Source organism: Vanellus vanellus (assembly GCF_965231255.1).
Source record: "Vanellus vanellus genome assembly, chromosome: 2".
Taxonomy (NCBI): Eukaryota; Metazoa; Chordata; class Aves; order Charadriiformes; family Charadriidae; genus Vanellus; species Vanellus vanellus.
In genome coordinates this window covers 120,334,247-120,354,059 of record NC_138906.1, presented here as the reverse complement: position 1 = coordinate 120,354,059, position 19,813 = coordinate 120,334,247, and the positions used below count along the sequence as shown (strand labels likewise).

Below are 19,813 nucleotides of genomic sequence, written 5' to 3'. Positions count from 1 at the left end.
CTATGTTCTGTTGTTATAAACTGAATTTTATGGCCCCTTTGTAGCAGGTGCAGGGTATCAGGTAAATTACTTCCTTTTTCTGGGCCCTCTGCTGTGCAAAAAAGTAATCTCTTCAGTAAGGTGTTGTTCTCATTTCCGTTGAACTTAGTGGCAAGAATTGGGTTCTTGACAAGTCCTTCCCGTGTTGCAAAATAGCTGTGTAAAAAGATGACCCATTAATTCCCTTTCTGCTGTGTTACTGATACCGTCTTATGTTGACGTTCCCTAACCCTGCAAAACTCAACTTGGATTCATGTTTGAGGGTAAACATCAGAGTACGACTCCCCGAAGCACAGGCTGAACCGATGCCGAGGCACTGCGAGCGGAGTTGTTGTGTTGTGGGGGTGACTGCAGGCGTCCTTCCTTGGGCGCGTGGGCTCGTGCCGTCTAGAAGCAAAGACGCTGGGTTGTCCATGGCAAGGGGCTGGTAGCTCTGAGGCACAACCTGGCCACCTGGGGAGAGGGGGCGCCTCCAGCTGCTGCTGAGCTTCTCAGCTGTGGTGGTTGGTGGGCAGTGGTGTACTGGTGTGACACCCAGGCATCTTGTTTGGGGTGTCATCTCCCTCTGTTATGGCAGCGGGTGATGTTTGGCAGTGTGGAGGTGGAATGGTCTCTGCAGCCACTTCGAAAAGCACTTCTGCTCGGAACTCATCCAGGGATACAAAGATCATCGAGATTGTGAACAGAAATCTAAGCATTTAAAGTAATAGCTTGTAAGCGCTCTAGCTTGTATATAGTACGCAGTTTGCACAGTCTCTGGTGAAGAATAAAAATGTAACACAAGAACAAGCTCCATCTCTTGTTATTCCAGGTCAGTGTCTCAGGGGAAGATACTGAAGGAGATGCAGGCACGCTGAAAACTTCAGAGAAGTGAGCCATGCGTCCTTCTGAAAGCTGAAAAGTAACCCTCTGACAGGGTCATGAACCTAAGACAAGTCTTTGTGTCTGTACTGATGTTTGGAGTAGCTGGTCTACTCCTCTTCATGTATCTGCAAGCTTGGATTGAAGAACAACATACAGGTACAGTAGGCTTGCTTTCTTCTTTTTTTTTTTTAATGTAATTGCATCCATTACTTAAAAGATGATTGTGAAGTCCAAATACATGTGGACAGCTGGGGGGACTCTCCCCATTTGCAGTAGAATGGCATTGAAAACAGAGTTGGTTTAATTGCTACACTTCATATAAGCATTAAGAAATTTCTTGAGTCGCATGAAAAGATGCCCCCAGCTACCTAATCGTATTGTGTCAGCTTCATTTGCAAAAGCAAGTGTTGCAAAAGCATATTGTGCATGCGTGAAGCCAAGCAAGGCCGGTTTAGAAATAATTCTGTATGCTGATTTTCTGTGGGGTTTGTACATTTCATTTTGTGTGGTAAAGCAATTTTTGGAGAATTACTTCTGTGTCTTGTAGACAAAAGTGGGCTTCTCAGCAACAATGCATATGTGGAATCATCCTATCCTGTGGTGGTGTTTTTTTTTGTTGTTTGAGCCAGAGTTAGATACTGGCCTTACAAGCCTTTCTTAGATGTAGCATCAGAGTCATATTACAACTTCAGGTGAATCTGTATTAGCATTGGCTCAGGATTACACTCCCGAGTTGAATTTCTGTTGTTCCCCACTCATCATATTTCAGTTGGCACCATAGGTCGATCTAGATTCCTTTTTGGATGGAAGTAAACCAGGCTATTCACCTCATCCTCTAGTGGATGCTCAGTTCACAGGACCAGTCTAGAGTTAGTCTGAAGTAACCCGCCCCTGAAATGCCTATAGGGCGGATGTCAGTGAAGTCCTTAACACCCACTGTTTTGCTCTGGAGATCCACTTCTGTTGTCCCATGTTACTTGATGGCGTATCCTTGATTTTTAGTTGTATGCTTGTTTTGTTCTGGGTTTTTTTGTTAGTTTTTTAGGGTTCTTTTCCCCCATTAACAATATGGAACGTTCCCAACTTGTTAAGAAGACCTGATTTTTATGTCCTCTTGTCTCTATTGCTCAGCTTCCATTTCCTCTGTAAAACTTTTACTTTTTAGTATGCTGATACCATTGTGAAGAAATACATCTGTAAAACCACATTAGTCTTCTGGCTTTATTGATCTGTGCTTTTATTCCGTATGAGCTGCTAGGCTCCGGTATGTTTTAGAGAGCAGCGGTGAGGGGGGAATCTAGTGCATCGTTCCTGCAATTGTTTGACGATGACCTTGAGGGTTTGTTTGTTGTTTGTGGTTTTTCTTTTTTCCAACTAAGTTCAATGATCACAACATTAATTTCAGCTTGTTAATGTTTCTGGGCTGGTCCAAGGTATTTACAGGCTTTTATTAACAAAACTGTTAAAAGAGGTAGTACAGACTCCTTTCGGATAGGTTCCCTTGTAATCAGCTGTTGACACAAGGGCGCTGGCAGAGACAGCGAGCGCTTCAGGGGAAGTCTTCCTTGAAAATCCCTACTGCTGTCAGGAATGTTAAGGGCAGATATCCTTGCTTTCAAGGTAGTTCAGGAATGTAGATGATGACTGTAGATTATTGATTTATTTACTTGCTAACATTCTTCACATTCCTTGCGTCTTTTCTTGTGCTGTAATTAACCTTTCTTTCCTTGCAGTGCTCTTTGTTGCTATTTCTCACTGTGTTTTTTCCACTCCTTTCTTTTGTCTGTATCTAACTACCATTAAAAAGAAACAGGAAAAATATAGTAAAGGGGGAATTGGAACATACTGTGTTCTTTTGGGCAACCAGATGCTTTCTTTGGGATTTTCTTTGATGTATTGCCATAATCTTCTTCATGATAGAGGCTTCCGCTTGTACACATAAGTCATTTCCATGTGAAAACATTTCTGTAATAAAATGGAAACTATCAGAGAATAACAGAATGGTTTGTGAGCTTAAAGTGTGACTGCAGTTTTGAGTGCCCTTTTATCTCACTGGACTGCTGTTGTGACAGCACTTCAGCACGATCCAAAAAAAATGAATTTTGGCATTCTCTACAGTCTCTAGGTCATGCACGTCAGAGCACGGCAAAAAGCTGTTCTTTGGTGTCTGCTCTTGCCTCTTCTTCCAATTTAACATGTAGAGAGCCATTCTTTTTTATTTCAAACACTTGTATCTCCCCTAAGCCTTCTACAGCTCAATTCTCTAATGTTCCTCCGTATGCTTGCTTAAGAGTCGATATAAAATAAAATATATTTGCATATTCACAATATACATTAGTTTAGTCATGGGCATTTTATACTCTTTTTTTTTTTTTTTTTTTTCCCTCTTCTGCTATGTTTTTCACATTGCCATGTGTTGTGCACTGTGGGTTTTTTTTTTTTGGGAGGAGCTGTGTCTGGAGAACCCCAAATTGACACGTATCTTTACAAGGATTTTACGTGCTCCTTTAATCGTATCACTAGTTGCACAGCTGTAAGACAGCTAGTTTTAATCTGCAAGTGGCTGAGCGTGTGATTTGATGTTCCATTAAGAAATGGAAAGTGTGCCTCGTGCTTCTCAACTGCCGTGCTATGAGCCTGTAGAGACAAGTGTTTGTTGTAGGCAGTACTATTTTTATCTTCCACAGTGCCCTGCTCAAGAGCTACAGCATTCGCGTTTGTATTTGGTTGCTGAAGGGTGGAAAGTTGGACGTGTTTGAGTTTAGGAAAGTGTATGTTCTGAACCAATGAGGTGCTGCTGCTTACCACCCCTTTCCTCTGAATATCTGACTTGGAGCCTTTATAAATCGCCATCGCTGGAAGAGATAGTACATTTTCCTTGACTGTTCGTTTTTTGGTTTTTGGGGTTTTTTTTTTTGTAACCTTCATACTTCTTTCCCAGGATCTCCTAGCTGTGGTGTGACTGATTCCCAATCAGATGTAGATTTTGTGGGGAACTGGAAAATTGTATGGTAATTTACAATTTCCTTATTAGTGTTTGTCCTACTGTATTAAAGGCAGACTATTTGCTTTCATATTCGCCATTCTCATTGCCACCTTTCCTCTTTCTAGCTGTTCATAATTTTTCACACTAGACCTAATGCCACTTTCGTAGTTTGACTCTTTTCTCTATGTTTGGCTCTCTTCTTTCTATGTGCTCTTGATATCTCTGAGAGCCCAACTGTGATTTGATTCCCCTGTTTTTCTTATTTTCCTCTAGACCTGATCTGATCTAAGCATGTTTTTTTCTGATTTACTTTTGCAAACTTCCCTCATCGCTCAAATTTATCCAGCCCAAGAACACCTTCCCTAATCTTTCATCCTGTCTGTCTACTTCAGAAGCACCCGCAGGCTCAGCAGCTGGATGTGCCTCTCAGCGCAGCCATGTCTTCTGCTTCCTCCCACTGTGCTTGGACTCTTCAGATTATTCCTAGTCACGTTCATCATCCCTATACCTTAAAAAAGAGAAAATCTTTCATTTAGAGATGTCGGAGAAACAGCTGCTGGCTACATGGTGGTCCTCTCTGATGGCTTTTCAGGCATTAGCAGACAGAGGACAGACGAGTTCTTTGGTTTGACTCTGCATGGAGCGTATAAAGACAGGATGATACATCTTTACTTAGATGTAGCAGAGCCCTTCTGTTGTGTGTCTTCAGTTCATCTCAGTGGAGCAGTGGGGAACAAACTTGTCAAGAATAGTCCAACATGAGTGTCAACACAAACAGACTTCATCTGGCTGAAAAATTCATTGAAATCAACATTGGTAATGCAATATATATGGAGCACTTCAAATTCTCCATGTATAAATATATTCACTGATATATAAATTAATATACATAAATTAGCTTGATGTGAATTCAACTAAGTCCTACAGCTTTACTTGACAGTTCTCCATACAGTCTTGCATTCTTCAGTGAAAGCATCAAATATTCTGGCAGTGATTAAAAAGGAATTACTATTTATTACATGCTTAGTAATTTCCAGCACTGTTAATCTTATACAGGAGAAGCAAACTGCTGGGTATTCCAGAGTTGGTGGTGAGTTTTATACCATGAATCACCTGAATTAGCGGGGTGTGGGGTGCAAAGGATGCTTGCATTTTAATCATGCTATGTTATAGATGTGAATTGGAGTTTTAAGTTAGGGATCCCGATTTTGTACTTTAAAACTCTTCTTTTTTGGGGAGGCTGATATGTTTTAGTGTGACTGATTACTACAAAGTAATCTGAGAATATCTTTGTGAATAGATCTGTATGCTGGGCTTGTTTTGGGTTTTTTGATTCTTTTAAAGTTGATGTGATTCTCTCTCTTTTTTTTTTTTTTTTTTATGTGTGTGTGGAGTATGCCTAGTAAATCCATGATTATGAAGGACTATTTTGGTGTTTCATGGGGTGCAGTGTGACCACTAATTCATGTGAAGAAGGCTGCGCTGCCTCTATCTTCCCATAGATTTCTGGTTCCCGAGGGTGAGAAGGTCTGCCTCTTCTCTTTCCCAGCAGCTTTGTATCTCACCTTAAGGATACTGGGTTCTTCCTGCATGCTTTCTCCTCGCTCTGCAGGGTACCAGTTTTGTAGCAGCCTGTAGGTGCCCAGGCATCCTTCTGCAGTCAATGTACTTTCCTGCAGTTTTGTTCATCCAGCTCCTGAGTAGCTTTATCACACAGACCTCGTCCCCATTCCTCAGGCCACAGCTCTTGTTTTTGTGAAGAATCAGAATAAAAATTCAGATGAAAATCCCATTTTAAGAAAAGTTTGAAATTCCGTGAACTGGCATGAGCCTTCTCAATTTACTCTGCTATTGCTGTAGCCATCCAGGCTGTATCCATACTACTCAGCATAAGAAGGTGGGCTTTTTTCCCCACTTTGCCAGATTTGGTAATCCAAGGGGATCTTCTGGGTCCTTTGGTAATCTGGTGAGATAGTTTGAGTCCATGGAGCAAGCTTTTTCCTTATCTTGACACTCTAAGTAGATAATGAATGTGTGCATACACACGGTAATATTTAGTCTTTGTGTGGGTTGATTCTTATTTAAACCTTGCCTAAGTGGATCAACATCGATGCACCTTAAAGGAAAGTTTATGTGTAATGGATTGCAAAGGCAACTGGTTATGTGGAAGACATAGTTTTCCCAGACAGTCTTCAGTAAATACATTAAACTAATATATTTGTAGAAACCATGTTTGTAAATAAAGGAGAAGAGGACACTGCTCAATAATGGCTATTAATCATGAATAATTCAGTTCTTTTAGTAACCTTGAAATATTTTTGTGGACGAAGCCTTGGGTGGTTTATTGGAGCCTTGTTAACTCTGCTGGAGACCGCCACTGGTATGGTAAGCAAATCTGCCTGGTTTACAATGCCCAACTACTAATGAGGCTGTTCTAATGAGGCTGGGTGTGTTTAGATTTTACCCTTCTGGTCAGAATATGCTGTCTTCTCTGTGTAAAGTATTTTGTTTCTTTGTGTTTTTTAAAATCTACCTCATTATTGGATTGAAGCGCAAAAGAGAGAGGATTCAAGAGTGTCCGTAAATGCTACTTAGTGAGCAGTTAGAGTTGTTGAAGTCCCAGAAATACGACACGATATTATTAGCTGAATTTCAGTATATGGCATAAAAAAGGTTCCCCCCCCCCCCCCCCCCCCCTTAAGTGCATGCAAGCTGTAGGGAGATAACAATTGTCTTTGCACAAAAAATTCTATTAAGAAACAAGTAGAGATCGATACTTTGTCCAACCACAATGATCTAAAAACACAAGTAAAAGCTACATATAAGAAATGATGGTTTTCAGAGCTAGTGATTATAGGGTCTCACCTTATCTTCGGCAGCTGCAAGACCCAGAAGCTTTAAGAAAAAGTTAAAATTTCATATTGCAGCATATATCACTTAAGGCTGTATTTATCTGTTTGTGAGGATGTTCTTTCCAGGTCTGGCAGTTTAGCAGCCCTCAATCTTGCATCTAATTCATTTTACTTTTATCATTCCTATAGCTAAATTGCATCTAATTTTAGAAATCCTTCTTTCTCAAAATAAATTTTTGCCGTTCTGTTTTCTTGAGGGTATTGTAGAAGAGCATTTCTGAGTTGGTGGTATGTTTTAATCAATTGGTATTTAGCTTCCATGTTCCAGTGGTATAAAAGAAACTAAATGGGATGAGTTTTTGGGGGCGCCTCTCAGCTATATATTCAATAACATGTTTGAGCAGAAAATGATGACATTTTGTTTATTATTGTATATAAGCTTTTGACAACCCACCCAGCCTTGTTCATACCTAGACCACAGAGGTCTACTTCTAGAAGGGTGTAACACTAAAGATTAATTGTACTGAGGACACCTGAACATACATTTTCTTGCCTATTTTCAAGCAGGACTTTCAAAAGAGGCTACTGTAAATTTCTTGTATCTATAGGTATGTAACTGAACTCACTTCAGAATTTGTATTGTAACTACTGCTGGAGAGTTTTTTGGTTTGATATTTGAACACTTATGAAGCGGGGTGTCCTCTTCCCTGGGAAGGCTGAGTGTCAGTTGCGCTGTCTTCAAAATGCTTGTTTGAACTGGATATGAAAAATCTATAAGTAGTCTTCACACTATTTTCCAGTAATTCGCATCCTTGGAGCAGATCGTCTAGATGGCATTTGCGAATGTGATTTTACACGGAGCCCTTAGCAAACATTCTTTCTATTAAGTAGCTATGCTTTATTTTGCACAGTACATGAGTTATTCAACTTCTGTTTAATTCTCTAACACATATGCTGTCTTTGAGTGAAGTGGTCAGTTTTCAGTTCATGTCCACCGTTGTTGCTGTTCTAATAGCTTTCAGTTCATAGCACCTCTTCAGTTCCAGAAACTCCTTTCCTTAAGAGCTGATCATTCAGGCCATGAAGCCCTTCAGTCTTGTCTCTTCAATGCACTAGATTTCCTTTAACTTTTTTAAAACATGCAAAAAAGAGTTTTGGTTTTGGTTCTTTTTGATTATTATTTTTTTTTTAAAGGTAATTATTATTGTATGGTAGCATGGAGATTGGCTGGGCTTTCAAGTTTGGGTCCCTGCTACCTCAGACAACTATCTCACTTTTTGTACTTTTTTTGCTGTATTTATGTTAATGGCATATTCAAAGAAAAAGAATGTTTCTACTTTTTTTTACAGTATTTCTGTGGAAGGAATTTCTTGACTGTCAACTTGAAACTGGGAAGATTCATATCACATCAGTATATAGTGTTTTGCTTCCCATCTCTTCCAACCTTCAGCCTTGTGGCTCTATCTGTGGGAGTGAATGTTACTGTCTTCAGCCACAAAGGAGAGTTAGTTGGGTACTATCAGGTGCTATAGTTAAGCAAAAAAACCCCAAACAAACAACAACCCAAAACCAAACAAACCAAAAAAAACCTCCAAACTTCGATCATTTTTCTCCAAAGTCAGGGTCAATGACCACATTGGCTTAAAGGCTCTTCTTTTTCTAAAAGTGTAAATATTCATTACTCAAGAAAACCGCAAAATATACTGTGTTTTAAGCATTGCCCTGTATATAGATGAAACTTCCCAGATGGGCGTGAGCCTCACTTGATGTAAAGTGATGGGCAATAGTATATTACACACAGTCATTTGCTTTGGATTTTGATTGGTTAGATTTTGATTTAGCAAAGATGTATCCTGTACTGCCCGGAAAGCCGTAGCTGGCAGCAAGTGGCAACAGTATCTCGCAACCTAGAAAGTGTTATCCCCTACAGTAGTCCTGTAGCAACTCCCACTCCTTCCAGCCCCACTCATATCCACCGAAAACGATTGTTTCCTTACATCCCATGGTAACAGCATCCAAGACTAACATTGACCTTTATTAAACCTCTGTGATACCTGATAGCAAATACAATTTGACCCTCGCAGCTTTGTTGTTTCAAATGATTTTGTTTATATGATCAATATATGCAGCTTTCTGTCGCACCATCCTGGCAGAAATTCACAGTGCATAGCTCTAGCAGAATCAGGCTGAGTAGGTGCGGTTTTTGTCTCTTAATCCTCCAGCTTCCTAAGAGCTCCACTTAGCACCATCTACAAGGGGTGATGATGTGAATTATCAAAATGTCTGAGGAATGACAGAAATCTTCCTTTTTTTTTTTTTTGAGCTGACTAAGCATGGTAAGCAAAGAAGATTTCAAGACTTCACATGATCTATTTAATAATAATTTTCCTGTTTACAGCTCTGTAATATTCTAAGAAAAAAAGCAGGACGTGGTCAAAGCTAGCCCTTTCCAAACTAATTTTTTTTTTTTTTTTTGGCTCAGGGATGCTGCAGCTCAGAAGCTCCTGGAATGGCCAGGGTGGGATCCAGGGTAACTGGTGTTGAGGCAGTTGGTTGTAAGGAGTTTGGTTCACATGCACAAAACCTGCTGTGAGCCAAGCAGACAACAGGGAGGGAACATGAAGAAAGTAGTTGGCTTTGGAAAATTGAGTTTTTTGAGAAAAAGAGATACCAAGGCAATACTTGTCTCCTGGCAAAGAATTTCATTGCCCTAGAATGTAATGGATGATGGCCTAATAGCCACAAAATTTGACATGCGCCTCAGGGGACAGCTTCTGCATGTCACAGACACTGGGTAACATCCAGAAAAGTAACTAAAGATCAGCAGCCTAAGGTTAAGAGTAATCAGAATCAATATTAAATTTCACTGTGAGCAAATGCCAGGTGAAAGAAGAGGAGGTGTTAATTGATTTTATATTTAATGTGATTGGAATGGAGCAGGTCATTTCAGTACCAATTATAATCTAGCAATAGAATAACTTGTCCAGCTGTACATACGTGTGTAAGGGCACAGACGGAGGAAGAAGCAGCTATGGTTTGTGATACTTTCTGCTACAGATATATTATAATCTGGGCTTAATACAAGCATGCACTTAGAAACAGCTCAAGTGAACTTGGGGATGTTTAGAGTCATGCCGTTGTGCCCTGGGTATGTGTATATTACCTCTTGGTAAATTATTTGTAAGAGAAAAGAGGGTTTGGGGATTTTTGGTTCTGATTACGATCAACTAGGGAGATGTGGTGCATGAATTCTGTTAGCTGCAGCTGGAAGCACTCAGTTGTATTAAATAGAAACAGGAAAATATCAGTGCCTGATGCTTCACCATTCATCCACGAAATATGTTTGTTAAGGAAAGAAAATATGTCTAATAGGAAATAACAAATGTAGTAAACATTGTGTGCAAAAGCAGTTTTCTCTCTGACTTTTGATCATACTTGATATTCTTGTTTCAACTTTTGAAAAGAGCAGACAGATCCCAGAAAGAGAAACACAGTTGTTCCTGAACTATTCTTTTTGTTGCTAAAGCCTCATAGTTTTTTGTTGTTGTTGTTGTTCGGAGGTGTATGCTACGAGAGGTTACTTTGACTTTGCGTAACTGTACTATCTTTTTAGAAAATGGTATAGATGGGAGATAATGTTATATTTAAAAAGAAAAGTATGTTCCTGCTCTCATGCAGCACTTGATGGTTTCCAAACATGCGTCTGTGCGAGTCTTAATGTGAACAAGGATCTTGCTTTCTTGGGTTAGGATGGGGGTCATGGATCTCCAGTGAAGAGACTCATTTGCTGTGATGTGCCAATGGTGTTTCGGTGCATAGCTGTGAATTGCAGCATGATTCCCACCGTTCTTGTTTGCTTGGGAAGCTGTCTGCTTGTGGCCGCTCTTGGCAGTGTTTCAGTGGAAATGAAAATAGAGCGTCGTGTGCGCTATGCTAACTTTGTAGGAGGGCCAGCTGCTCCATCGGAGGGGGCACAATGTCAAGTGCCATGCTCTTGAGGGACACAAACAGTCGGTAGAGTGCCAAAAAGCTGTTATTGATGGGGATTGGCCCCCAAAGGCCATCAGCTTTGTCCTTTCTAGAGGGCTTTGGAGACAACAGTGGAGTAAGAAAAGCTGTCGCTCTTTTGTTAAAGGTGGCTACTAGTCATGGGAACTTTTGGTTTCTTCCACCAAATACCCCTGAGCCCTGTTACTTTTCAAATTTATTCCTCTTGACTTTGGCCTCACCACAGTAGCAGTTGAAGGAAAGGCTTTAGTTAGCAAAAGCTTAATAAAGATGGGTCAATAGAATTTCACTTTTTGCTCTGCTAATCTATCCAAAATTATTTCTTTATTCCTGGAAAAACGTTTAGTGGCCAAATAATGCAGCGGAACCTGTGTTGCAATAGTGATCAAAAAACATACTGCAGTATAATAAATTATTATAGTATGCTTTTCAAGTGAAGCATGGCAAGATAAATGAAGAAAACACGTGTAGGTGCATTAATTTTATTTTTGTTTTTCTTTGTTTCTGGCTGTTTCTTGGTGTCATTAAAGGTACATTAATCCCAGAATGTCTTGTCCAGTACTGAGGACTAATGGGTTACAGTCTGTTGACACAGGTCGTGACACTAGACTTGTGTGTAAAATGCAGCCTGTTGCTTTAAACATGTTACGTACATAATTCATTAAGTGCCATTGCTTTAAGATGATTCTGTAATTATGGTCAAGAATTATAGCGCATTTTCCAGAAAGATCTCTGCTCTGTTCTTGATGTAGGGCCAAAGAATCAAGACTTTGCATGAACTTTGGCTTGATTTATAAGCTATTTAGAAACATTCAATCTGAGTAGCCCCACGGAGCAGTTATTAATATAGGTGACAGAAATTTGTTTTACTTAGAAACTGAAGTTTCCATAGGAATGTGAGATCCTCGAGATGTCTAACCTTTTCTGCCTACTAGCAATCCTCTAAAAGGTCATAGAATAAGTAAAATAGTGACACAGGGGAAGAAACAAATCTGTCGTGTTCTGTGATGGGAAGGAAAGAAACAGGGCAGGCAGGTTGGTAGAGGGACTGGAATTTACTTGGATGTGTTTTTCTCATTTTTTACTCTTGCTGTGTGTGTTGCTGAATTATTAATGCAATAATAAAGTCCATTTGAGATGAATAGACTGCTAATCACTAAAGAAATTACTTGTAGGAGCAAAATCATTAGAGTGAGAGTTGGCTGACTGGCCCCTGATTAAATGATATCCAATGAAGCAACAAAATGCGGAAAAAATGTATTTTTACAAGAAGTATTTGATGATTTTTCTTCTTCCTCTGTTTGATCTTATGACAAAGTTTTGCTATTGCATTCTTGGGACTGGTGGCAGAGAGAAGATAAATGTCTCAAAAAAAAAAAAAAAAAAAAAAAGGGGCAAAAAAAACCAACCCCACACCCCAAAAAAAACCCACACCAAAAAAACCCCAACACCAAAAAACCCACCACCAGAACCAAAAAATAACAAACCCCAAACCCTGGTTTTCCCCCTGACTTTCAAATTAGTTTCATTGTATTGGGGGGGCAACACAAAGTATATGTCAAATATATGGACGTGATTACTGTACTTCTGGGATTTTTTTTTTTAATTTGCTTTATCCTTTTACAGATGGCAAAATTAATTTCATGCCACTTCTTTTCTGTTTCAGTTTTTCACTTCAGTGTGTCTATTTTGAAGATGAACAGACAGATGAGACTGGGTTTATGTAGGCTGAGGTAGTTGCAGTGAGGTATAAATACTTGATGATTTATTTAACCTTTGAGCAGAAATTCCTTTCTGGTAGAATTAATCCGCAAATAGCTGAGGTGTTCTACCTCTTAAGTTATGATTGATCATGCAATATAACAAAACTCTATTGGCATCAGGTTCAGGACTGATGTACATATAAATATAACCCTTATAAAACTGCCAGATGCTGTGACTGACGGGTGGGTTCAAGGTATTCTAGGCAAGTAGTCAGTCTGGCATCTCCAGCTACCAAAATATGCGTAATGTGCAGCTGGCAGTAATATATTGTAAATAAAACATAGTTGAATGGCAGCTGAGAGTCAATTTAAGCAAAGACTAGTCAGTGATGACTAGTCAGTAGGAATAAATAATCAATTTTGGGATAATCCATGTGGACTAGTATCCACTTAAACCGTTGATATTAATTTATTGGGAGGTCATCTGTTTATTTTGGATTTTTTTGCTATCCTTTCAGCATTCATTTGTGCCTGAAAACCAGGCATTTCCTCTGGGTTAGAGGATTGCCAGAATATCTAACCTCAGAGCAAGAGCATCACCTTCTCGCTTTCGTCTCCCCTACAAGGGCCAAAGATCCAAGAATGGATCTAAGGGGCTAGTTTAGCGTGTTCAATAATGTGCTGCTTAGAGTTGACACATTCACCAACAAATATGTTTTGTTACTGTTAACCACCCTGAGGTAATTCATAGAAAAACGAGAGATTCCAAAAATGACAGAGAAAAGTGAATGGCTTCTTGCTCCTTGGTGATAGGAAAGGAGGGTAAGCCAGATATTACAGTTATTTAATTCTTATTCTGTTATGAGGAATGTGCTAAACTTACTTTATACTACTACATATTTATCGTGCATGTTAATGTTTTTCATGGTTACAGATTACTTTGGTCCAACTATTTCTTGGCAGTTCCTATAACTAAAATATTTTGGCCTTTGACTATGCTGTTTCTCACCCATCAATCATTAGTTAAGTTCTCTGTCATGAAATCGTATTCCAGTGTCGCTGTTAAAAGAAGGCTGTCATCACACAGCCATTCTGAAGGGCGGGAAACGCAGAATTAATATTGCAGGTGCATTATGACTAACCTGGCCAAGAATGTGTTTTTGCTGTGAGAAAACTCCTGATATTTCAGGTTTTCCCAGAACTCTTTCCCACTGCTGTTTCTTTTCCTGCCCTCCAAATATCTGGAAGCAGCTAACGCGGCTGCAGTTTGTAAAGGCTTACGATGGGTGAATGTGCAGGAGTATCACCTCTTTTTACGACGAGAAGTAAAATTATTTTCCTCCTGTTAAGATCACCCTGTGCCAAAAAGGTCTGTGCTGCAGAGAATGATGATGCTTCTACTGATCATACAAGTGGTCAGCAGAATCAAGGATGATTTTTTTTGCGTGCGAGGAACACTGAAGTTTGGCCAATTGAAAATACTTAAGTGGCTGTTCCTGCAAAGTCCCTAGCCTTCTTCCTAAATGTTCTTTCTCTTTGGCTTTTGTTGTTTTCCTGTGATGTGGTAATAGACTTGTGCAACAAGTATGTGTGGCGTAGAGGTAATGTTTCAGGTAGTTACATTGCTACGGATGGTCCCATTTATTTCTTCCTTAAATAAATAGCAATAGAACTCAGAAATGTATTGCCAAATACTCTATCATCAAAAATGTTCGGTTGAAACTACACCTATCTCGGAATGTTTTCCAGCTACTAATAACAAAAAATAATTGTTCGGGGGGGGGGGGGGTGTAGCAGTAAGTAAGCAAGCTAAGTACGTGGAGGCTTGTAATGGTGTGGTGAGCTGGGGAAAGAGGAATGGTGGAAGAGAAGGAAGGCAGAGCCTGAGAGGGAGGTAAAATAGGTTTGGTGGCATGACATACAGCCCTTGGGGGGGAAAACGCCTGGGACTGATAATGAGGTGGGTCCAAGAAAAGCAGAAAGAATCAGACTCCTATGGGTTTTCTTCTCTGAACACGACAGTCAGTTTAATCAAGTGGATCATAAATAGTCTTTTAAATGAGGAATGTTTATAATTTAGTGACTTAGTCTTAAAATATTGGACTGGCATGAATATCAGTGAGGGGAGGTACTCAGACTGGTACAAACCTGAACGCTGTAAGTTTCAAAGAGAAATGCTACTGGAGCTAAGCAGAGGGTAGAATGGTAGCGAGGTGGTCACCTTCTGCCCCGTAAGACATAGCAGGTCACCTCTAGCTTCACGTATCTCAAGCAGAGGCTTATGAAGCCAATTTTCTCTTGCAGAGAAGAAGAAAAACCAAACCAGGCGAGGTCCAAAGGTCTCTCAAGATTACCGTGTTGTCTCTGCCACGGTGCCTAGGGTAGACTATGTAAAAATAAGGCAAGTTTATAATAATAATTCAGAGAATTTTCTTTGTGATTTATAATTTAGAGGCTTCCTGGACTGGAGATGTGGTCAGTAGGCCTGGATTATTTCTTCTTCCATCAGTTTGTACGGTGTCCTCTTGACTGATGCCTTTCCTCTGGGATTCTTCTGTTGGGGGGTGCCCAGCCTGAGTGTACTGAAGACTCCAAGTAGCATTTTTCCTATGATGCTGTTTAATTCTATGGAAATATTCACTAGAGCGTGATATCTTTGGATCGCTAAAACAGATTGTCCACCTTCTGTCCCAGTAAGAATGTCATTTACTGCTCATAAAATAAAAAAAGTGACCAATGTGTGATTGGCTCAGCAGAACCTCCTGGCTACTTTTTTACATTCTTGGTACTTTTCTGTGCTTTTCTCTAGCAAAAACTGTAAGTCAGGAATGACTGATTGTATCACTTTAGCTTTGTAACTATCAAAGAACTGATAGTAACTCGGAAAATGTTGTTTTCCGATTATTTTTTTTAACGGGGGGAGGTATCTATTTAACTGTACTCGAGACTGTTCTGGGATTGACATCCCACATGTGTAAATAAACTGTCTTTCAAGGAGAAAGATCTTGATGAGAGCAGGTCAGAGGTACGATAGACGTTTGAGGGGAAAGGAGGTTGGGTATCAAGCACTTTCTCAATAAGAGGAAGACTAAAATTTTTTAGAAATGAGTGGCAGGTAGAACTGCACTTCTCTGCCAATGAGGTCAGTAACATGACTGAAATAACCATTAGTTTTTGATTAGATGGAGATTTTTTCCATGCTTTTGAAAAACATGCATCTCTTAGTGCCTAAGATTGAGAGGGAGAGAAATAAGTGAGGATTTCTGTGGTTTTTATATAAAACATCAGTGTTCTGAATGCCACGTTTGCTTAATGTTGCTTGTACAGTGATTAGAAATGAAGCCGACAGTCTGAGCTGGGCAAAACATTTGCTGGGTATGGATAGCAAATGGAATAGTAGGAGAGCTTGGTATTTTTTATCACCATCTAGAATGAAATTTTAGCGTATCAATCAGCTGCAACACCTTTGGGAACAGAATAATGATTAAATAGTGTTTGTGAAGCTATTGCCATCGCCCTGTGACTGCTTAGAGGAACTGACCTGCTGCCATTTCATCTTGGAAGAGCTGTCTGTCATTAGTGGGTATAGGTATGCCAATTCACTTCTTCAGCTGAGAGAAACCGAGCATCTGACAGCAAACGAGGGTGTTCTAGCTATGAAACTCCTGCCTAAACTTTAGCAGACAAAAATTCAATTTTCTTGTCTTAGGTGACAATTAATGGAGAAGGTGACAGTAGCGCCAAATGGTCACTGTTGAATGAAATTTTCAGATGTGAAGGATGCATGAATGGAAAAAAGGTAACTTTTCTAATTTGAAAGAATTTAGCTAATCACCAATAACGACAAATTTTTTTGAGGAAAAAAAAAAACCATAAGCCTAGGTGGGTCACATAACGGCTCCAAGAGAAATTATGTTTAACATTAAATAGATGCAAGTAACTACATTAACTTTCATAAAAACTTTCACTTATTTCCGTGACAAAAGTTTACACTTTAGGGAATTGGAAAATGAAATTGTAAAGACTTTTCTAGAACTTTGTAAGGATATGTTTTTCTTTGCATCCCAGAAGAATAATGATTTAGTAAATTAAGGTGGAGGTTATCCGAAACTCTTTCAGAATGATTTTTACTGGAAAATATCATTTTATCGAAGTAGAAGCTGAATACAAATAAACAGAGACTCTTTCTTGTTTATTTCAAAGAAAAATGTAAAAAAACCCCCAAACATTATTTAATCTCTGGGTTTGCTTTTTAAGGAACTGTTTGATTCAAAGCAATGTATGATGTGTAGCTTAAATTCAGTGTCCTGTTAAAAATGGAAAAAAAATTAGAATGTCAGACTTTCCTTCGGAAGAGTAATTGAGGTTTTTAGTAGCTGTAACAAAGGCCCCTTAAACTCATGCTGATATATTGGAGATGCATTATAGATTACTGTATTTGAATTTAAGAGTGAGAAGGCAAATGATAATGTATCGCTTAATTTATTTGAAAAATGTACTTTGTTTAATTAGCTACAGTGCTTCAGACTATTAGCAAATGTTTTGCAGTCTGTCCTCTAAAGAATGATTTCTCATAAAGAGACCTTGCAACAGCAATCGATTAAGTTTTGATTTGAGATGAAGAGACCTCAGAATTTTGTGAGCAAAGTCTGCCTTTGCAGTTTATTGAAGCATGAGTTGGAGAGTGGACAAAACTGATTTCTCTATCACATCTTTCATTGAACGTGTGGGGGTTTCATTTTAATTCGACTAAGTTACATTTTCTGATAGAAACTGTACTGTCTTTTGTTGGAAGCGTTAGATAAAGATTGTGTTCTTTTTCAATTCAATTCCTGAAAGTAAGAAAGAGGCAACATTCAGTCACAGATTAAATAATCTCCAAAGAAGAGCTGATCAAACATTTTAAAGCTTTCAGAAAGTAATGTAAGATCTCTCACTATATTTTTTTCTTTCTTTTATGCATTTGTTGTTTGGAGAAACCTTGTGTTTGTGACAGAATATATCTTTCTTCAAGAGTAAATTTTATTGGGGAAGAAGTCCTTGAAGTCTGTTTTTAGTAACTATCCAATTAAAAGGTGAAGGAGTATATATTTCAGATTGCTGAATCTCTGCTGAAGAAGTTCAAACACGTTTATAATTTAAAAAAAAAAAAAGTCTAGCCGCTGCCTATGCACGTGGCAATTGTTTTGAGGACAACTTCTAACCTGATAGTTTCTATTAAACAGCCTGTCCTAGTGAGTACTATACTGAAACAGTAAAGGCTTATGGTTGAATATAAAGCAGGATTTGAGAAGATACAAAGCATCATGCCTTCTATACGTGTAATGCAAATGGATAGGAGAAAGTGACATGTGCACTTGCTTTTCATTGATACGGTGACAAGCGGTAGATGGGAGTGCAGGTTTATGCATGCTTCATACTTTTTTTTGCCTGACAGTAGAAATGCCAGGATGAATTTGACTCCTCTCTTGCTTAAATTGCAAAATGTCAGTCAGTAGTTGCAGTGGTTTATGGAAATGAGGGTAATGTCAGCTTACTTCAGTGTTACGCTTTTCATGCTTTAAGCAAATAAGACGACTTTCAGAGCTCACTTTTGGTCTGAAAAGTTTGAGTTATTTTAGATTTGAGCAATAATGCATTGTAATATGTTTCCCACGTGATATTGAACATGACATGGCTTTTGCCACCAAGACACCTGAATGCTTTCAGCCCTTGATTGTAGAATCCAAAATGAGCATCCCTGGATGCCTTTGGATGTAAATAGTCCTGTAGTGGATGATGCCACTCTCCTGCTCCTGCTTGGGTATGTGCTGTTCCTCTTACAGGTCCTAAGTTAAAAAGATAAAAAATGGAGATTTTCTGTAGTATTTTAGCCTGGAAATTAGTAGGTTATGGTTTGGAGTCATTTAACCCCCAATTTAGTTGCAGAAGATCAAGATAAGATTTTCCATGCTGTGTTAAACCATGGTGGTGACACATGAATAAGGAAGAAATGTTGTATTGGTCTAAGGGGACTTATGGAAGGCTTTGTAAATTGTGTATGGAGATTCATCAAGGAAGATGTAAAGAGATTTCAAATAATGATTTATACTTTAACCTAGGCACACGTGTCACGAAATATAGGAGAAAGGAGACAAGATGTGTAGGAGGGAGTTTGGAAAAGAAACGATGGGGTCAGTAGGCCAATCTTCCTGACCACTGTAGTTAGTGGAGAGGGGGATGCTTCCTTTTGTCCTCCAAGATAACTTCAGGTCTCAGTCTCTCCTGCAGTGTAGCATCAGTGAGGTTGGTGCCACACACTGATTTGAACTAAGGTTGGGCCAGAGAGTTGGTAATATTTGTTGGAGCATGAGCAGACTGGGAGGAGCAGGAACATTTGTCTGGGTGAAGCTGAAAATGAGTGGAGAGCAGGTAGGTGCATATGCAGGTGAGTTACTGATTTAAGGTTTCAAAATGACAATGTTGTTTTTTTTCTTGGTTTTTTTTTTTTTTTCTGATTGCAATTAAAAATCCAGTCTAATTATCCTTTTCTGAATATCTGTGATGGAGCTGCTGTCTTTCCAGGGGCTTAACAGAGACTCTAGAAAGAGGCTTGTTTTCTCTGCCTAAAATTAGCCTTGTGAATACCTCCTAGAGGTACTACAGTTTGTGTTCTCTCTATATAAACATTTTAAAGAGGGTGTGCAAAGGAAATCTAGCCAAGAATAGAAATGGGTTTCATGTTGCTAGGTTATTTAAAACTGCAAAGGTTTGCCAGGTTCTTCCATAGTTATTCAGCTGTGTTAACCCTTTGTAGGTTATATAGTTCAAGTTAACATTTCTAAGATCCTTTTGAAAGACCAGCTCAGGTGCTAATTGACGAAGTGCAGATGCTCCTCTGTGAATATAGGAGGGGAAAAATAGTGCCAAATAGGTTTGCAACATGAAATGCTGTGAGGAGAAGGGTTATGAAGTTTGCTGCATCCTCTTTCAGCCGTTATACGTTCAGGAAGCCTCTTTCTGTTTTATGAAGGTAGGTAGCTTTCACTTGACATGTGATGGTGCTTACCTGGTAAACAGCAAATTCAGAGATTTATGGCATTGAACTCTCTTGCTTCCCTTTTCTGTGGCAGGAAGGGAGATCTCTTAATCAAGGTCCTAGATAAGGTGGAAGATAACACGTTCTGTCTGAACTTGCCATAGGTTTCTTAAGAAACCTTCAACAATACAGAAGTCTTATGCCCCAATTACCTGTTTACAAAACGGGATTAATGCTAGGTCCTACTTTGCAAGTTTGCTCTGATATTTGGATCCCATACTAACAGGGATGTGTCATCTTAGGTTCAATGGAGTTTTTTTTTCATATCTGGTGTGCTTTGAGA

The 19,813-nt window shown here is 39.2% G+C and overlaps 1 protein-coding gene across 1 annotated transcript in view; it reads left to right on the top strand.

Moving 5' to 3' along the window:
* Positions 1–950: 950 nt before the first annotated feature.
* Positions 951–19,813, top strand: part of CHST9 (carbohydrate sulfotransferase 9) — a gene marked incomplete at its 3' end in the record, with an annotated part of 88,202 nt that continues 69,339 nt past the window's right edge. The window contains exon 1 of the mRNA XM_082479137.1: positions 951–1,059. Coding sequence (XP_082335263.1) covers positions 960–1,059 — 100 coding nt within the window. The 5' untranslated portion in view covers positions 951–959. The remainder of the gene's footprint in view (positions 1,060–19,813) is intronic.